General features: G+C 51.5%; 1 protein-coding gene across 1 annotated transcript in view; it reads left to right on the forward strand.

Moving 5' to 3' along the window:
* WT1 (WT1 transcription factor) overlaps positions 1 to 12,997 on the forward strand; it is a 31,850-nt gene that overhangs the window by 3,062 nt on the left and 15,791 nt on the right. Inside the window, 3 exon segments of the mRNA XM_058026633.1 lie at positions 1,237 to 1,359; positions 1,440 to 1,542; positions 7,469 to 7,546. Of these exon segments, the coding sequence (XP_057882616.1) occupies positions 1,237 to 1,359; positions 1,440 to 1,542; positions 7,469 to 7,546 (304 nt within the window).

The following is a 12,997-nucleotide window of genomic DNA, read 5'->3' on the forward strand; positions in this document are numbered from 1 at the left end:
ATCCCAGCCCCGCGGCCTCCGGGCCGACTGAAAATCGCCGCCAAGGTGAAGGTTTTAAAGCCTTCTGGAGGATTTTCATTCCTCCGCTCCTCCCGCTCAGCCGCGCGGGTTAATGGAGTCCCGTAATGTCCCTGGCCCCAGCCTGGCCGCGGAGAGAATAGAACGGAGAAGCAACATCCGAATCGCTTTGCTGCCTCTCGGTTTCATTCTCTCCGAAAGCCGCTGTGATCACGGATCGTTCCTGAAGCGCACACCTGCCCAGCGCCGAGCATGCGGCGCCGAAAGGGAGCCCCAAAACAGCCCCGAGTGCTCCCTCTCGAGCGGCAAAACCCCAAAATCCCTCTCCAGCCACACGCCCCATCCAGACGGGTCCGTGAGGGATGCCCGAGCTGGAAAAAGCGGGTTAAGGGAGAGGAGAGTGACGGAGAAAAGCACTCGTAGTCCCTCTGCTTTCTTTCCCCTGCCCGCGTCGGACTTTTTGTTTTGTTTTGGTTGGGGTTTTTTGTTTTGCTTGGTCTTGTTGGTTTTTTTTTTTTTGTTTTTTTTTTTGTTTTTTTTTTTTAAGAGTGACTCTCGGAGGAGGTTGGTTCTCGGGGTAAATGCTGATGAGCCGAGAAGCCGCTGAGATAATATTACTTTGTAATTACTTTTTTAGCTGAAGTTGTTTAGCCAGCTCCAAGTCATTAATGAAAGTTGGTGTCCAAGCACCTGATTTACGATTCTGTGCCGGCCCGGGGTCAGCAGAGGTGGTCTCTTTCCATCTGAATCTGCTCGGTGTAGGAAACAAAATAGGCTGTTTATTATTTTGGAAGAGCAATTTTCGCTGAAAGGAGGAGTTTTATTTTTGCACGTAATATTCCGCCTCTTTATTGCAGACTCTTCAGAAAGCCGCCCTTAACAAAATAAAAAAAAAAGCGCGCAAGATTAAAGGCTGACTTCTAAATTGGAAGCGCCAGATGACTACACCGAGCAGATGGGAATCTTCCACTTTTAATACGAGCAACAATTAACGAAAACATCCTTTTTATTACCGAGACCGAGCTGTTCTCTTTAAACACGAACGAGACTTCCGACTTTGCGCGCCTGGCCGCGGGCTCGGCACGGCTCTGCCCGCACAGAGAGATGTGCGGGCGGTGGCACAGGGGACAGAGGGGCTCAGCGGGCCTGGCCTTGTCCTTGTGTGTCCCCAGGGGGATCGGAGGGACCCCGCTAACCCCGCTGTGCTCTCTCCGCCAGGTTACAGCACCGTGGCCTTTGACGGCACCCCCAGCTACGGGCACACGCCGTCCCACCCCGCCGCCCAGTTCACCAACCACTCCTTCAAACACGAGGACCCCATCAGCCAGCAGCCCTCCCTAGGTAATTTCTGCCTCCCGAGGAGCCCTGGCACGGAGCCCCGTTGAGCCGCAAGGGTTAACTCAGTGCCGCTCTCTCCGCAGGGGACCAGCAGTACTCGGTGCCTCCGCCGGTGTACGGCTGTCACACGCCGACCGACAGCTGCACGGGCAGCCAGGCGCTGCTCCTCCGGACGCCCTACAACAGGTACCTCGGCCGGCGGGGAGCTGGGCTCGCCCTCCTCCTTGTGCGCGGGTTGCTGCTGGGACGCGCTCTCTCTCCCCCGCATGCCGTTCGAACAGCTTTTCCTTTATGCTGGGAAACGGATTTAGTCTTCCCTTCTCAAAAAAAAAAAAAAACCAAAAAAACAAAACCAACACCCCCCCCCCAAAAAAAAAACCCAAAAAACCCAAAACACCCCCAAAAAACCAAACCAAAACAAACAAACCCAACAAAAAAAAAAATCCCCAAAAGCACCTCCCCCCCCCCAAAAAAACCCCAACCCACCAATAATAACCAAACCCCAAAAAAGAAGATTCACATGTAAAAAAACCCAAACGGTACCAAGGCAAAACCGCCCCAAACAAACAAACAAGCAAAAAGCTAACAAAAACAAAGAAACCAACAAAAATACCCCCAGAAAATCGATATCCCCAAACCCGCACAAAACGAAAAAAGGATGCCGCGCCCCCCGTGGCGGGCCCCGCTGTGTCCCGCAGGTTTCCCGGCCGGCCGGCAGAGCATCCCCGCTGCAGGTGCCGGGAGGGGGGAAACGGGAGCCGGGCTCGCTCCCCGCGCTCCCCGGGCCCGATGAATTTGGAGCTTGCCCTTCCCGAGGCCGGGAAGGTGTGGGAGTGCTGGCTGGAGAGCAGCAGCCATGGGCACAGCGCGGTGCAGGCAACCAAAACTCAGCTCCGACCGAGAGTTTCGTCCTGCGGGCCAAGAGCCGTGCCGATGGCTCCCAGGAGGGGTGGGAGCCGGCCTGTAGGGAGGTTATTTATTGAAATCGGGGCAATAAACCTATGGGATTTCCTTGCTGGGAGAAAGGTGCGTCTGGAACTTTGCCGCGAGCAATGAGATGTCTTTGCCAACAGACGGGCCCGTGGCAAGCGCGGCTTCCCGGTTGGTTTTTTGTTTTGTTGGGTCTGACGTGGGGGCTGGGCGTTGGAGTTTTACAACGTGTTTAGTGAGTGAAAGAAGTTCCCCAAAAATTTATTCCTCAACTTTTTGTGAACTTGGAGCCAGTCCCGTATCTCGGAGTTGCTAAGTAACTCTCGCACACAAAACAATGTGCGCCTCTGCGAAGGAAGCCGCCAGCGGCTCCTCTTGTAGGCCACTTCTATCACCTCGCATTAATCGACACTGGACATGAGACAACAAAATTCTGTCACTTCCAGAAGCCACTTCGCTAATGAACGTGAGTTGACGTCAAGGGAAGGAGGGAATGAGGTAATGAAGGAAGGAAAGAAGCCTATCCAGGGAGATTAGCTTGCAGAATAATTGGCGGGGCGAACTCCTGTGCTGAAGGGACAGAGATTGCGAGCCGCGCAGGGAAATCTATAAATATGGTTCGGAGGAGGCTTGGGGAGGGCAGCTCCACGGGCAGCGCCCCCCTTCCCCGGTCCCCCGGGCCCCGGGGCTCGCCCTCGCCCCGCTCCTGGAAGCGGCAGCGCCTGCAGGTGTGAACGCGATAGGGGAACGCTGATAGCGTCGAGAGCTCTCTCTTGCATGTGCCTCCGCTGGGGCAGGGGTGAGCAGAGGTCGCCTCCCTAACGCTGCCACCTCCCTCCCAGCGCTGCGCCACGGGGACCGAGTTCCTCCCGACCTCAGCCTTGATCCTGCCCCGCTCGCTGGGAGGTTTACGGCTCACTCCAGTGAGATAAGGATTTAAGCCTTTAAACCTCTCAGGAGCCAATACTGGTGCGTGGGGGTGTGAGCGAGGCAGCGCTTGCTCCACTGTCGAGGGCAGCCCCGGTTGTCCAGGGACGGTAGTAGAAGGGCTGGGAATGTTATTGAGGTGAGGATTAGTGGGATTCCTAGGAAGGATGGACTTGAGAGTTGGTCAAAGAAGCTTACGTTCATGGTCAGGTTCAGGGAGCAGCCCCCAGGCTGCTCCCGCAGCGGGGCCCGCACAGGTGGTGGCTGAGCTCGGCACGGTCTCTGCTTGTCCCGCATTGAACACATCCAAACCCGCCGGGAAAATGTGGCCCGGAAAGCGGCTGGGTCGTTGCGGCACAGAAACGGGCGGGACTCCTTTCCCGCATGGCCAACGCCCTGAAAACGACCGCACTGTCCTTAAGCATTTATCTTGATTTGGCAAAATCGTGATTTTTTTTTTTTTTTTTTTTTCCCCCCAAGACCGTATTTATCCCGCGCCTCCTTCTTGAAGATTTCTTTTGCTTTTCGCAGTTCAGGTCAATCTCGACAGCTCTGCTTTGTCAAGTGATTGCTCGGTGGCCGCATCCAAGCACCGGGGCTGGCGAGCCTGCCCACTCCGAGAGCGCTCAGGGGATGGGGCTCAGCCCGGAATGGGGGTTTGTCCGTCCCCACACTGCCTGGGGACATCAGGCGCTCCCGTCCGCCTTTGGCAGTGGAGAGGGGTGGGATGTGCTGGAGAATACGAGGTGGGGAATGGGAGGTGGCGCTGCCTCTGCCCCCGGCGGGATGCGGCGGCCGCTGTTCCCCTGCACCGCCTCCTCTCTGCGTCTTTCGGGACGCCCGAACAGCGCTGGTTTGGGATCCCTCGCCCTCTCACCCCAGCCAGGGCTGCGGCTCCGCTCCTTCTTGCAGCGCCTCGCAGGGACGGCCACCCCAATTTTGGACCAGCAAGGCCCGAGGGGTGATGCTTCGGGGGGCGGAGGGGGAGGCAGAGAGCAGAGGGAGAGGATGCGGAGGGAGACACCTCCGCGTGATGCTCTGGCTTCTCCCTCATGGCCATCTCTCCAGCTGGGTGCGAGGGACCCTCCCGGCCCCAGCCCGACCCGCGGGAAGCAGCGCCGAGGGCAGCCGGGTCCCGCCCGTCGGCAGTGCGGGGACACTCGGGGCTCAAGCGCCTCGCCCTCTCTCAGCAAGAAAGAAATGGTTGAACCATCGTAATTCTTAGGCTGGAAGCAAAACGATCTGTGAAATCTCTCGCCCCGGCCACTGCTCGCTCTGTGTTTATGGCCCGGCCCGTGGCTGGGGCTGGACGCGGGTGACAAAGCCGCGCAGATCTCAGGCAGGGCTTTGTGGCTCCGTCGCAAACGGTGATGTGAACTTTTCTACCTCGCGCTGTTTCATGTAGTAAACATGCTGGATGTTGAAAATTTACAGTGAGTCACACTTGCAAAGACTTTAAAAGTGGAGGAGGCTCGGTTCAGATTATAGCTCTTTCTGTGCAGAGGTCAAGAACTCGGTAATACTGCAGTGCAGGCCAAAACAAACTCTATATGATCTACTACTGGTTTCCTTTTAAGTTCCCTTTTTGCTCAGCGTTGACTTCCTTTTATTCCACTCCAACTTACATTAATCCCCGCTGTAGAAATGTTCCCCCCCCCCTTCCTCTCGTTTCTCTTTAAAAGCATCTTTGTAATGAAAATAAGTTATTTTTAGTGTCTTCTTTGTGGCCGCTCGAAGGGCCAAGGATTCAGATTGGAATCAGCGCAGGCAAATCCCTGGAGCCCTCGCTTTCCTCCTCCCTATTCAAACCCCATCCAAAGCCGAGATTCTGAGCGGAGCTGTTGGTTCCATGAGATCATCTCACGGTACCGTCGATAATAAACCGCGGCGAGGCGTAAATGGCGTTAGGGATGTCCTGTTGTCTCTCGCATGTCAGGTGTGAGGTGTTTAATCCGACCGGGCCGTTCTTATCTCCGGGTTAAGGGGCGCGAAGCCCCGCGGTGCTTTAACCAAAGCTCCGGCAATTCCGGACATGGGAGAATGGGAATTGTTCGAGATGTGAACCTCGCAGCTCCGTGGCTCAGCACAGAAATGCCTCCCCTCGTTCGCTGCCGGCTGCAGGGATGGCTCAGACCCCGCTCGGCTCACCCGGGGGGTGCAATGGATTTGGGGACCCTACCCAGACCCCGCCCGGGCTGCTGTGGGGTCCGGGCCAGGCCGGCACCTGCTCCTCCCTCGCTCAGCCCCCGGCTCCAGTGGGAGGACAAGGAGGGGGCGAGGGCCGGGGGTCTCTCCTCGCTCGGGAGACCCCAAACGGGGCGGACAGAGCGGGGATTAGCGCGGACAGCGGAGCTCGGCTCCCAGCGCTTCCCACCACGTCCAGCCTGCCCCACAGCCGCTCCGGGCTCCCTTCCCAGGCTGGAACCGGCTCGGGCTCCGCCAGGGAGCCGCGGCCGGCGCTGCAGAGCCGGGGACGGGGCTCGGGCAGCGCCTTTGGCCGGGCGGGCACCGGGAGAGCTGCGGCGGCACCGGGGCGCCTCGTCCCGGACACCGTCACCCAAGGGCGGCACGGAACACAGTGGCCCAGCGCTGTGACAAGATGAATAAGTGTATTGCTTTATGAAAAAGCAAAGGAGGAAAAAAAAAAAAAAAAAAGTGGATATTGTGGGGGAGGCTCTTATAAATGAACTGTCAAGGGAAAGAAAGTTAAAGGGAAATCTCCTGCTGTAAATGCATCGGGCGGGCACTTCTAATAAAAATCAGGGTCCTGGAGGAATTAATTACAGCAGCATTACAGGAAGAATTCGTGGAATTGCAAAACGTAGTTGGCACAGACCAGCACGGACTGCTATTGCAAATGGGGAAACTGCAGGAGAGTTTAACAATTCCTGAGCTGATATGCAGGACATTGTAGTAGCATAATAGCACTTCAGACACACTAATGAATAATAGTGTCCAGTGATACTGACAAATGATATTACGCATACTTCGAGATTGAAGTCACTTAATTTGTTTTTATATGCAAAAGCTTCCTACTGGATTCTGGCTTTTTTAGGTCGCTTCTACCTGCCACGAAGTTAAAAAAAAAATTAAAAAAGGAAAAAGAGAAAAAAGGATATAAATTCACGCCGTAAACCCAGCGAATTTAGGTGTAATTAATCAGCGGGGAGACTTGGGTTTATTGTGAGCGGCGGTGCCGGGCATCAATCACCGGAGGGGCCGGGGAGAGCTTGGCCCGGGGGAGCTTGCGGCACTTCGCGGCCCCGTGGGGACCTGTCCTGCAGGGAGAGCCTGCAGCGCTTCCTTGGCCCTGTGGGGACAGTGGGGAGAGCGCTGCCGGGGCTCCGTGCCGCTCGCTGCTCGGGGCGGGGAGCGGGGAACGGGGAGAGGAGCGGGGAGCGGAGCGGGACCAGGCGCGGCTGCATCCCGGCTGCCCGCGGTGTGTGCCGGCCGGGAAAGAGCGGGGAAAGGCGCCCTGCATCCCGCGGTGTGTGCCGGGGGGGAAAGAGCGGGGAAAGGCGAGGCTGCATCCCGGCTGCCCGCGGTGTGTGCCGGGGGGGAAAGAGCGGGACAAGGCGAGGCTGCATCCCGGCTGCCCGCGGTGTGTACCGGGGGGGAAAGAGCGGGACAAGGCGAGGCTGCATCCCGGCTGTCCGCGGTGTGTGCCGGCCTGGAAAGAGCGGGACAAGGCGCCCTGCATCCCGGCTGCCCGCGGTGTGTACCGGCCCCTGCGCTCAGCTCCGCTTATCGCTCAGCCACTCCATTTTTCTCCCGCTTGTCAAGCCCCTCTGTGTAGCAACATCCATCACGAGTCACGATAGCTGTTTCACTCCGTTACCCACGTGGTCTCTCACACTCCTGGTTAAAACAGTTAACAGATTTGAGTTTTTAAAACAAATAATCCTTTGCGTTACCCCGCCGCGCTGCTTGTATTCGTTTAATTCATTTCGACATATCAATATCGGATATTATTTTTCGGGAAGGAAAAAGTTTTATGTTTTGATTTCCAGCTCTTTACAAAGCGTCAGGCTAGCAGATTGAAACTGTCTTTTCGAACCACAGAGTTTCTTTTATTTTGTTTAATTTTATTTTTAAAAATTCATAATGCATCGAAAAAAGGGATCATATAAAACAAATTCACTTTCTACTGTTATATACTTAAAACAAATAACAAAGAAATCGTTGACATTCTGATGTTTTGGGTTTTATTTGATAGCTGCAATTTTAGTCCTAACCCTACATCTTTTCACAACAGCGACAACTTGTACCAGATGACCTCACAGCTTGAATGCATGACATGGAACCAAATGAACCTGGGATCCACACTGAAAGGGTAAGGAGCTCTGTTCTCTCCTAACCTGTTGCCCTAGTGAAGCTGCATCGCTGAGCTAACTTCATCTTGGATTTTCGAATTCGAAAAATTGTACGGAAAAAAAAAAATATGCACTGGCCGGTCCTGAGAGTGGCTCATCACATTGGCGTGTTTCTGATGATCCTTGCCCCAGCCTGAGCAGAGGCCGTGCCCGCAGCTCGGGTGTGCCGGGGCTATGGTGGCACCGGGCCGGCCATGCCCGCATCTCTGGGTGTGCCGGGGCTATGGTGGCACCGTGCAGGGCAGGGCAGTGCCCGCAGCTCTGGGTGTGCCGGGGCTATGGTGGCACCGTGCAGGGCAGGGCAGTGCCCGCAGCTCTGGGTGTGCCGGGGCTATGGTGGCACCGTGCAGGGCAGGGCAGTGCCCGCAGCTCTGGGTATGCCGGGCTCCGGTGGCACCGTGCAGGGCAGGGCAGTGCCCGCAGCTCTGGGTGTGTGGGGGTCCGGTGGCACCGGGCAGGGCAGGGCAGGGCAGGGCAGTGCCCTGTCCCGGTGCCCGGGCCCCTCCCGCAGCCGTGGCCACTTGGCGCTCCGCTCCTTGAGCTGCCGCCCCTTCCTAGCATCCCTCTTCCCTTTCCCTGCCTCCGCCAGGCCCCGCGTCCTGTGTCCCGGCCCGGCCGGCTCCCTTTTCCTTCCTCCCGGCCATTGTCGCCCTCCCACCTGCCGGGAAGAGGCTCCGGCCCGCCTCCCCCGGCGCTTCCTGCGCCCGCCCCGCCAGGAAGGCCCCGAGGCGCCGCGGGGCCCCGCCGGGGCGGCGGGCAGCGCTCCGGGGCTCCCATCCCCGGCGGAGCAGCGGGGCTGGAGCGCTGCCGCATCCTCACCTCGGTGCGGCCGTGAGCGGGGGAGCCACCTTTTGGTGTTGGCCAAGGGAAAGGCATTGTGCTCAGAGCGGATAATTCACTGCTCTGAGCAGATAACCCACTCTGCACACTCCCCCGCTGAAGGAGGTATTGGGGTGTTCTCTGTGTCCAAGGTGTGCAGCCTCTCTTTATCAGCAGAGGCTGATAAAAGCCTGCACAGATCTGTGCTTTCACCCATAGATGTGAAAGTCTTGTTCAAGATGGACTTTGTGTACACTGCTGTACTGTGATAAAGGAAAAAAATATTATGGGTCTCCTTGTAGCTCCTAAAGCAATGGTGTTTGAAGGTTAGAGGGAGTAGTGTAGTAAACTGTACTGAGGTGAGCAAGGGAGCTGAGCCTGGAGAAATCCATCGAGGAGGATTGTTCTGGTTAGAGAAAATGTCAAAATCCAAACTATCTGTATTGAGGTGAGCAAGGGAACTGAGCCTGAAGAAATCCATTGAGGAGGTTTGTTCTGATTAGAGAAGATCTCAAAATCCAAACTATCTGTATTGAGGTGAGCAAGGGAGCTGAGCCTGGAGAAATCCATCAAGGAGGTTTTTTTTTTTCTGGTTAGAGAAGATCCCCAAATTCTACACTTGTGCACAGTTCGCCGTCTTTGCTGCCTATCCCCTCTTTTTAAAGGTTATTTCCTACTTTTCTTTCATAAGTCTTTTTGGTTTCCTCTTGAAACTGGAGCCTTTAAAGATCAGTCATTGCAATATTAGACACTGTTTTGTCTCTTCTGAAGAAAATATCCTGCAAAATGGAGAAACACATCAACCTTGACCCAGGTCCAAGTTATTAAAGCAAGGAAGAGGTTATTCTTTGGGGAACTCAGTGAAAAAAATAAAAAGTCACAATAGAAATATTAAAGGAGTACTGAACAAAATAAATGGCTTCTTACTTGTCCAGGAGTCAGACTGTTAGCAGTGTAAAGTATGTGACCTAGGATGCATGAAAAGGGGGAAAGAATCAAGATGAATGATCTATGGTAAAACAAAGCTGAAAGTTTTGGTATAGGCCAAGATTGTAGAATCTGTGGAAAATCAGTGCTAGACATAGCCTCATCACTGGTAATATGAGCCAAAATAGTTATCTGTCTTTTCTGGCTGAGAGTTACAATACACAGTACCTCCAATCTCAGTTGCCATGAACATAAGGTATTCTTCCCAAGATTTACATCTTTAAAATATATGAACTGTTCATAAGTGATTCCCAGGCGTTTAGTGTTTCAGATGCTTTTCTCAATCTCCTAGTTGTAATTTAAGAATTTTGGAGTCAATCTTCCTGTTGAAATATGGAGCTTCTAGATTCTGTCCAACGATGACAGTCCTGTTTAGCTCCTTGCCTTCAGTTCTCCCCAGCACTTCTTCCTGGCTTCAGTGAGACTTTTGCACATTCTAAGAAGGAAGAAAACGTTGCCAGTAAGTTCTGCAAATAGTTAGAGAGCTCTACAGTTACATAAAGCTTGTGGGTCACACACTTTATACTTGACAGCAGACCAGGTCAGTAGCTTGCTTTTCTGGGTTCCTGTTTAACATGAGTTTAACAGACTGAAATGAAGCTTTTGCAGTGCAGTTTAGGTGGAGTTAGTTGGCAGTTTCTGTGCTGAAGTTGTTTAGCAGTTTATCTGACAGCATCCTGGTTCTAGCTCTTGTAAAGAGCCAATATTTGAGGGATCAGCTCCAGAATTAAAAGTTTGAAACTGGGCAAAGAACACTGTCAGGTGGCCAAAGCTGATTGTGAAAATCATTCCTGTTGAGTTGCAAGCTTATGGACTTGTGTGTCAGCAGCAGCAAGAGCCTGGCACCTGAACTCTTGAATGATTTTATCTGCTCAGAGCCTGCTTCAGCCTGTGGCTTTAAGGCCATGGAAAATTATTTTTCCTGAATTATTTTTCATTCATGGCTATTTTAATGTTGAATGTTGGAAGTTTCTGTGTATGAGTGGAGTTTGGTCTGAGTGCTTTCAGTGGGGGTAAGCATCAGGAATTTCTGGAAGGCACGTCCTGAGAGAAAGGCAGAGGTGGGCAGTGAAAGGTGTGGAGCAGAGATCCTGGCCAGCCATTGCTGGGTGGTGAAGAGAGACACCTGAGGTGGGCTGAGATGTTGTCTGAGACACCTGAGGTGGGCTGAGATGTTGTGCTCTGCCAGAGTAGAGCACTGTGATGGGCTGGCAGGGGAAGGGGAGAGCTCAATCAGAGCACAATCAATTTGGAATTCATGACCCAAGTGGAAATCTAAAATGCAGATTCAGGTCACTTGGACTGTATGGGAGCAGCAGTGGGTTGTCTTCTTCTCAAGGGGCAGCTCTTGGCAGAGGGAAGGTCATCCTGGGCCATCAGACATCCTTTTGGTTTGTCAGTGAGCAGAAACCCCCAGAACTCATGGCTGCAGCCTTTTCTATCTGCTGCCCTTTGGCACCACTGTTTGCTGATGATTTGTTCCTCGTTTGTGGTATTTGGTTTGGAGCTGCTGGGATCAGATTTATTCTGTTGCAGGAAAGTCAGTGGGTCTCAGACATCTCAAAATTAATGTTCCACATTAATGGACACTTTTGCCATTGGTTTCTCTTTCATATTTTTGTGTTGCTTTTTAATTTGTCCAATATGAAAATCGCTGCTTCCTTCCACAGCAGTTCTAGAGGAAGATCTCAGGGAATAAACCCCTCCTTTATATTTTGATGAGTTAAGTGTAAAAATGATATAGAAATAACTGATATCAAGCAGAAAGTGATACAGCATGGTAGAAGTGTAGCTACATTCCCAACAGCAAGACTCCATGTAATTTTCTCTTCAGCTGCTCGAGTAAAAAGCTTTGATCCAAATTTCTAGCAGTCATCTGAAATCAGGCATAGAACCAGACAACATTTTGGTTTTCCTCTTTTGGTTTTGCTTGGATATTAAACACTCAGCATGTTCCATGGAAATTGGTATTTATTGCTGTTTTCTCAGGCTCCCTGTAAGCAATATTGGATATGATCTCTGTAGAACACTATTAAACCACATCTTAAGCAAGGCAGGGAAAGCCTTTCTTGTTTAGGAGTGGTTTGTAAAGGCTTTTCTGTTTAGCTTTGGTGGTATTATTAGTAAAATTTGGAGGTGTGAAACTTGGGTTCAGTTCTGCAGTCAAGATGAGCTGAAAATGAGCAATAACCTCCAGTAACACGGAACTTATCCTTTCCCACCAGTCTTGTCCTGAAAGGAACTGTTTGGTGAAATCGCGATTCCAATCAGGTCTGTGGTAAAAAATCCCAAACCAAAGAAAGACTGTTGAAGTCAGAAACACAAAGATGCCCTGAAAATTCGGAGCCTTCCTTTCATTAGGCAGCTGATTCTCCCACTGAGGATGGCAGAAGGGCTCAAATCTGTGAAATTGCATTTTTAAATATTCCTTTGCCTTGAAAAGGGCAGATAAAAATGCAGCTTCATACTCCACCCTCCATAATAGCATCAGACAAAAACCAGGCAGAAACAGGACCTTCTATATAACTAATCAGGATCTTTTTCTGTCTCCATACATGTTTTTCCCAGGGTGCTAGGATGGTAAATATTTTAGCAGAGGGAATTAACTCTACTTCTCTTCCTTTATGTTCTGTTATCAACGGGACTAGCCCACACCCTCACTTTGCCTCATTTTTGGCTCTGTTTCTAAACCCTAAAATTCCTGTTCCTGCAGTGAAACACAATTAAATTGAAGCTTAATGTGGTGCCTGTTTTATGTAATCTTGCTTTCTGGCTTTTTTTTTTTTTATTCTTCCAAGTCTGAACCACATGAATCAATGTGTATTCACGTTTCATCTGAAATTTTCTAGCTCCCTTCAGTGTGTCCTAAAGCTTCCCTTTTTTGGTTTATGAAATAACAATAAAAAGCTTAACTCTTCAGATTAAGTTGTAGCTGCTTTATACATTGGACAGGCAATTTCAGTTTTACAAAGTAAAATGGTGTGAGAGAGAAATTGCAGCTTGATTATTTTTTTTAAATATTCAGATTAGAATGTCATCTTTTATGAGTTTTTTTTTTTTTATAACCACTTAGATTGATACAACTCTCTAAAGCTGCTCTGTTTTTCATCACACATTCTCATCTGTAAACCCTTCATTTTTATTAATCTCTGTACAATCTGTACAACTCTGAGATTAATCATTTTAAAAGAGCTACTCTGCGAGTGTTAAGGATTTGCTGGGCTAATGGTAAATGCAAGTGCTTCTAAATACTCCACAGCTCAGAGCTCTTCCTCTGCAAGTATCAGCCTTTGTTTCCCAGTTATCTAGAATTCCATTTTATGGCTGTGCTTCCAGCTCTGGCTGTCTAGATCCAAAGAACAAAATACACTTTTTTTCACCAGCTAACCCAAACTCTAAATATTTGCAGTGCATTTCTGGCTCTGAGCAGTTCTGATTGAAGTTGCAGCGAGTTGTATATTTACAAATAATGGCAGAGCTGGACTGAGTGAGGCCAAATCCTTCAGTCCTTGCTCAAACAAAAATTTGTGCTGGATCCTGGCAGGGCAGTTTGGCTGCATCTGGTCCTGCTGATTTTTGAGTCCTTTTAGGACCTGCAGAGGGAT

The sequence above is a fragment of the Melospiza georgiana genome, chromosome 6 (assembly GCF_028018845.1).
Source record: "Melospiza georgiana isolate bMelGeo1 chromosome 6, bMelGeo1.pri, whole genome shotgun sequence".
Lineage (NCBI taxonomy): Eukaryota > Metazoa > Chordata > Aves > Passeriformes > Passerellidae > Melospiza > Melospiza georgiana.